We start from the raw sequence: 7,602 nt of genomic DNA on the forward strand, positions 1-7,602 counted from the left end.
TTGAATCAATTCAACCTTGATCAACACCAAACAGAAGAGGAATGAATATAATAAGTCAAGAAGTCAATAATATTTTTTTGGTAATTTTTGAATTAAAAGAAAATACAAATAAAAAACAAACAAACAAAGTTGAACCTCAAATTCAATTCAAAACAACTTCAATAAGTCCAATTAAATTTTCATAGGTTCAACATAGTCAAACAAGCTTTGACTAATTTTCTCACAATTTTTTAAAACCAGAAAGCAATTAAGATCAATTAAAAACAACCAAAAATAGCATAATATGAATTAAAATCTCAAATAATCTCAAACCAAACAAGAAATTGTTGAGACTATTTTTCATTGACTTGTCATGATCCATAGATGCTATGAAAATATTTTTGTATTTTTCTAAAGTCAGAAAGCATTTTAAAATGAATTAAAATAATTAAAAACCAAATCATTCGTGAAAAATATCAAATGAGGTCACAAAAATAATTAAAAATCATAAGATGAAACTAGATTTTTCAAAAAAAAAAATTTAAGTTGGTCTCATATTTTTCTGACCTCATATGAATTTTTTATGAATGATTGAAAATAGAATGAATTAAAAGAAAATAAAGAGAAAATGAAATAAATCGAAAAAAGCTGAGCCATCAGATCCGTCTCATTAAATGACGTGGCGTGTTACACGGCCTGGATCTGAGGGTGCATGATGTACTCAAGTCAGCAGCGAAACACAATGAATTAAAGAAGTAATTAGAATGGATGCACGAGATTAGATCGTGAGGGAGAGATTCAATGGTTGTGATTAATACACGTGGTGGTGGTGGTGGAAACCACCACCTTCTCCGATCAACTAAACAGAATCCGGCCAGAAATTGCAGGAAAATGAATCTCATCAAAAATGAAAAACAAGGGCATGGAAATGAAGCTTATGTGATGTAGATCATCACTGTACCATTAGATTCCTCTCATTCTATGAAGGAGAAAATCACGGTGTCCACACAGATAGATCTTGAAATGGAAAATTAAATGCACCAAAAGTTTGCCTCAAGTATGAGGACTTCAGAGAACCACAAAAACACAAGAATACTACATTGAATCGTGAGTTTCAGATCCAAACAGTTTGAGCTTATACCTTCAAAAATGGTGAGTTTCTGGCCACGAATCCTTCAAGCGTTTTGCTCCTTTTTGATCTCTGAATATAGGGAAGATGATTGGCTAAGGAATCTAGCTTTGAAACTCAACTAATGTTGCTGAATTTCAAGCTCGAAAATATTGAAAAAATGGTGAGTGATTCCTTTGGTGAGGGTTGTGGTTTCAATTCAGCAGCATCTGGGATCTCCAAAAGGGTCCTCAAATGAAGGAGAGGAAGCCCTTATTTATAGGTAAATGCATCTGATCATCACACTTTGCTCATGTGCATGGGAATTGCAATTTTGAATGCATGGGCCTCTGTGGACGTGTGAGAGGCCCATGAATGGTTTAAGGGACTTGCTGAGCTCCTATGGAAAGCATTTGGTCATGCACATGGAATGGGAAAGGCTTGCATCTCAAGTTTTAACATAAAATGTCAAAAATACCCATAAATGAAGAAAAATTCGAATCTCTCAAATGGTAGATACAAATGACTATTGTGAGTAATGGTTGGAAAGCTCTTGAAATAAGGAATAAAAGTCATGTTGGGCAAGAAAAACCATTTGACATGTGCAAATTGATCAAAACTGGCTTGGAAAGTTCAAGTGTAAAACATGTTCAAATTACCTTGAAAAAGTCAACCAAAAGTAAGCTTTGTCAAATCCTTTTGACCTCATTGTACAAGCTTCAAATGAAAACATCTCCAACATAAAAGTTGTACATATTTTCAAGATATTAAATTTAGACTCAAAGTTTGCATCATTTGGATTTCCTATGACAAAGTTATGGGCATTTTAAGTTGGGTACTTTTTCAAATTCAATGAATTAGGTCAAAGATGACCTATAATGTTTTGAAATGGCACATGTATTTACTTTAGGATTATGAAATTTTGTCCAACATAAAATGTTTAGTATACATCTCAAGATTTCCAATTCCTTTGGCCCCACCTCAAAATCATAAACATTGAGAAAGTTATGCCCTTGGCAGGTTGACCCAAAATTAGGGTTTCAGCCAAAATGACCTATAACGTTTTGAAATGAATGATTACCTTACAAGATTAAAATGGATTTTTGATGAACAATAAAGTTGTTCATATGGTTCTTAGGAACACGTCTTCTTTTGGGGTCATCTTCATTTGACAAACACATAAAAAGTTATAGCTCATTGAACCTCAGCTTAGTCAGATGACTTGATTGGTCAACTTTTCAAAGTCAAACTTCCAATCTTGATGAATAAATGATTTAGGGGCCTCAAATAGGCTCCTATATGCATAAAATGATAAATTAAAGAAATTCCCTTGATTAAATTTGATCAGAGGTTGAGATTGCTTCATGGGCAAGGCACTATCAAAGCACAATGAAATTAGGGTTTCCTTGGGAAACAATCTTCAAGCCCTTTGGGTTATCTTGATCAAATTGGAAAATTGAGATACTTGGGAGACATATATGATGATTAGGAACTTTATGGACCATTGTCATGCTTTTTCTCATCTTCATCTAGCCATTGCATTGGGCTTAGGAGCCTCCTAGGAGCATTGTGGAGCACATGATCACTTGAGCTTCAAAACAAAAAGAGTTAGTGACATATTTTTGTGATTTTGGTTAGTAATCAAATAAGAAAAGCAATAACATACAATACAAGCATGCTTGGTGATCTCAAATCACTCAAACATGTCTCAACCCTAGGGTTAAGGAGCCAAACATGCTATGATCCTTGAGGCAGTGCACTTGTGCAATAACATGATGCTATGAGGGATATTAGGGTCAAAATTAGGGTATTATAGCATCCTATAGGGTTAACTCCTACAGGAGGCTCTACCAAGGTCCAAACTTGGTTTGTGTACATGGAATCCATTTCAGATTTCATGGCTTCTAGCCCCTTCTCATCTTAATACATCACCTTGATCAGTTATGAGATAGCCATATCTCTCAGGTAGGTGACGTATCCTGCTTGGCCTACGCTGGTCTTGTTCTACTTGAGCAGGTTGCTCTTCCACAACTACTTGTGTTTCCTACTCTAATTCCTCCATAGGTGTATCAATGATTTGTGATTCTTGAATTTCTTGAAGCTCTACTTTCTTCCCACTGATTCCAAGTTGAAGCCCTTCTCATGGAAGATGTCTTAGTTTAAGAATTCATACTTGTGAATGAATGATTGAGTGTTATCCAAAGAATGACTTAATCAATTAAAAATCACCTCTAACACCACTAACTTTTGACTAATATTTAACTAACTCTTGTTAATGTTGCTTTACTTTTAAGTCATTTACTATTATGCAATTTAAATTTCAGTACTTTATCATTCATTGCCATTTACATTTCATATAACTTGTTTATGTTTATGTCCTTTTCACTTTGCTCATTTGAGCCATATCTTGTGATTGTATATATTGTTTGTGTGTTTTGATTTTGTTTGTGGTCTTAGGACCTTAAAATACCTAAATAAAAATAAAACCCTAAAAAAACATCTGGTGGACTATTGAACTTGATCTGAACTTTTGGACTTAGGATTAGGCAACATTCCCTGTTGATCAGTCTCCAATTCTACTTGTTTTCTGTCACTCATTCGGCACAATTTCACGAAGTCGTGTAACATATTAGTCTACCTGTTTTGTCATTTTGTTTAGTAAATTAGATGTTTTGCATTGTCATTTCAATTTGTTTGATTATATTTGGTTTGCATCGTTATACTCCATTTTATGTATCTTTGTGATAGTTTTACTGGTTTCAGGTGTAAGCAAGAATACCAGAGGAATCACCAAGGGAATCAGACATTCCGGGCCTGTCGGAAGAGGAAATTGGAGGACACAATATCCCTGACACGACCACCCGTGTTGCCCAACACGGCCCGTGTCAGGAGAGGAGAGCCAGGGCACTAAAACATGGAGCTGACACGGCCCGTGTCAGCCTCCCTGGAAGGGGCGTGTCAAGCTTTGGTTGCCAGACAACCAACATGGCCTGTCGTGTTGCCTGACACGGCCAGTGTTGGCTTGAACACCTCATTTTCCAGTTTTTGTTGTATTTTGGCACGGCTGATCCTGGAGGGCATTTTGGACTTTTGCTACACCAAATTAGTGATCAAGAACTATTTAAGGTATTTTTTAATATGGATAAGAGTACTTTTCACGATTACAGATTTGGGACGATAAAGATTGAAGCGGTCAAAAGCGGTGAAGAACGGAGATCCTTCAAGAGAGGATGCGATTGAAGATCAACGAAATTCCCTTACTTTTGTAATGTCTAAATTCTATTTTGTATCTTATTTGAATAATATGAGAGGCTAAACCCCCCCAATGCCAGGTGGTGTCCCTGAACTGATCGTGTAATGACTCTGAATTGATAATTTCCTTAATATATGATGTTTGTTGTTAATTTCACTATGCAATGTTCGTAATGCTTTCTTTATCAGAAAAATTAGGATTGTTATATGGTTAACAATTATAGGGATTGTAATTGTTAAGGTTTTTGTACAGTGAAACCATAGTAGATATCACATAGGATTAGGGATACCCTATAGCTATCGGATTATTTTTGTTAATTTGTAATTGCTTGGTTTCATCATAATCGCCTAAGGACTTAGAGATTAGATTGAATGACCAAAGGTTTCCCTCTGAGGTCTTAGGGGGAAACAATTTTAAGATCCGGTAATTGAAATATTTTGTATTATTAAGGAGATATACACTCAAGGGTCATTGCAGGAGATATTCATACACCATCCTTGGTATATTATTATAAATTGTGAAAAGATTTATTCTGTTTTACTTTCTCTTACACTGACTTTTTACAAAATCCCAACTATTTGTTTTGTTTAATTGAGTAACAATTTACACTTATATTGTTGTGCAATCCTCGAGATCGATCTTTGGGAAACATCCCTATTATTACTACATTGGCAAAATAGTGCACTTGCTATTTTCCCGATCAAGTTTTTGGCACCGTTGTCAGGGATTGCCAAATATAAAGTTTAAATCATCTCAATTGAAATTTTGTTACTATGCAACTAAAATTTATTTTCCCTTATTTTAATAATTTATTTCGATTATATCAACTAATTTGTGTCTGATATTTATATGTGAGGTAAGGCCTCAATTAATTTTCCTTTTGAGCGGAAATCGAGAGAACCTTGTGGGCAAGACTCAGACAAGCTCGATTGGTTAGATTGGAATCAGACGAAGAACAACCTTCCAGTCATTCAGATTCAGATTCAGGTTCAGAAAAAGAGATTGAAACAATGGCAGATAATCCACCGCCACCAGAAAGACTGTTGGATGATTATGGAGGTGCAAATGCATCAATCGGCAGATTAACTATTGTCAACCAACCAGTGAACGTGGATAATTTCCAGTTACATCCAAGCACTATTAATCAGCTTGAAAGAAATCATTTCACTGGAAAGGTAAATGAAGATGCAAACAAGCATTTATAGAGGTTTCTGACCATGAGCAACACTCTAAAAATTGATGGTCACACCGAAGAAGCTAAGAAATTGAGAATGTTCCCGTTCACCTTAGCGGAAGAAGCTGAAGAATGGTTTTATTCTCTACCTTCCGGTAGCATCACATCTTGGGAAGAAATGGAAAAATCCTTCCTGAATGAGTATTTTCCAGCGTCAGTTTTTCTGCAGAAGAGTTATGAAATTCTGAATTTTAAGCAGAAGGACGGGGAAACTTTGGGATACGCCTACAAGAGATTCAAGAGAGTCCTGGTCGCCTGCCTAACTCATAATATGGATCCAACCGAACAGATGCAAATGTTTATGAATGGTATCAAAGTAAAGACCAAGCAGTTGATTGATACCGCAGCCGGTGGCTCCACTAATTTCTCAATAGCCACCGGTATCAAGAAGATCATTAAATCTATTACTACTAATGAGCACTTGGAGTTGTACGATAGATGTCAAAGCAAACCAGAAGGGGTTATAGATTTGAAGATGGAAACCAATAAAATACGTGTCGAAGATACTATAGCTGCAGAAGTTGAGAAGAAGCTGAAGGCGATGAATATAGGTACCCAACAGGTGGCACAGGTCCAACCGACTCCTACTGTCTGTTATGAAATTTGTAATGGTCCGCACCAAACTGTGTATTGTTTTGAAACTCCTCAACAAGTGGAGGAAATCAAAATTTTGAAGCAGAATAATCCGTATTCCAACACGGACAATCCGGGTTGGAAGAATCATCCCAACTTCTCATGGAAAGACCAGAAAGGGACCGCTCCTCAACACGGTAAATACCAAACTCAATATCAACAACAGCAGCAACAACAAGCCCCTAAGAAAGCTGATTGGGAGATTTCCATTGAAAGAATGGAAGCTCATAATGTTAAATTTCAAGAAGAAACCCGGAACAATCAGAAAAACACTACAGCATCCATAAAAAATCTTGAAGTTCAAATGGGTCAAATCGCTCAGTAATTAGCCTCGAGTTCTCAAGCATAAGGTGCTCTACCTAGTGCAACTGTGACAAATCTTAGAGAGCATAATAATGCGAGCTTTGTGACAACAAGAAGTGGTAAATCTGATGAAATAGTCGAGGAGGTGGATGAAGAGGAAGATCAATTTATCGAAGTGGATCTTGAGATCAAGGAAAATGAAGTTGTGAGGGAAGAAGTGGTAGCACCGAAAACAGTAGTGAAAGAAACAGTCATTGAGCCTAAGTCGGTTGTTAAGCTTCCCTTTCCCACCAGAAACAAGAAAAAGGGACAACATGAGAAAAACTTTGAAAAGTTCCTAGAGTTGGTCAAGAAACTTGAGATTAACATTCTGCTGTTGGAGGCACTTGCACAAATGCCTACTTATGCCAAGTTCATGAAGTACATCATTTCTAAGAGGCGCACCACTGACACCAACCCGATTATTCTAACCGAAACTTGTAGTGCTATTTTACAGGGTATGAAGATTCCAATAAAGAAGAAAGATCGAGGAGCTGTCACTATCCCTTATACTATTGGAGATAGGTCATTCAACAAAGCTCTTATTGATCTAGGAGCTAGTGTGAATCTCATGTTGTTATCCATTTAAAAGAAGCTTGGTATAGGGGGTGTGCAAGATACCAGGATGACACTCTAATTCGCCGATCATTCAGTCAAGAAACTGTACGGTATTGTTGAAGATGTTCTGGTGAAAATTGACAAGTTTGTATTTCTGGTGGATTTTGTAATTCTAGAAATGCCGAAAGATGAAGAGATCCCTCTCATTCTTGGGAGACCCTTTTTAGAGACAGGAAGGTGCTTGACCAACATAGAAGAAGGGACCATGACGTTGAAGGTTTATGATGAGGAATTGAAGACCGATGTTCGAAACATCATGAGGTACAAGGGTGATATTTGTACCAATCATACTATAGAGGTTCTGGATCAGGTGATGACGTATGATAGTCCTTTTAATGCGCCACAATCACCTTTAGAAAGAGTGTTAAGTTTGTCCATTTTCGACAATGATAAAGAAGTGGACAACGGGGAATCCGAAGTGCTAGCTTTGTTGGA

At 36.6% G+C, this 7,602-nt stretch overlaps 1 protein-coding gene across 1 annotated transcript; it reads left to right on the plus strand.

The window, feature by feature from the left end:
• The first annotated feature begins 5,350 nt into the window (after positions 1 to 5,350).
• LOC127131750 (uncharacterized) lies at positions 5,351 to 7,138 on the plus strand. Its single transcript, XM_051060665.1, has 3 exons — positions 5,351 to 5,515; positions 5,774 to 6,344; positions 6,558 to 7,138. Exons 1-3 carry the CDS (start codon positions 5,351 to 5,353, stop codon positions 7,136 to 7,138), a joined length of 1,317 nt encoding a protein of 438 aa, XP_050916622.1.
• Positions 7,139 to 7,602: the final 464 nt, after the last annotated feature.

The sequence above is a fragment of the Lathyrus oleraceus genome, chromosome 3 (assembly GCF_024323335.1).
Source record: "Lathyrus oleraceus cultivar Zhongwan6 chromosome 3, CAAS_Psat_ZW6_1.0, whole genome shotgun sequence".
NCBI lineage: Eukaryota > Viridiplantae > Streptophyta > Magnoliopsida > Fabales > Fabaceae > Lathyrus > Lathyrus oleraceus.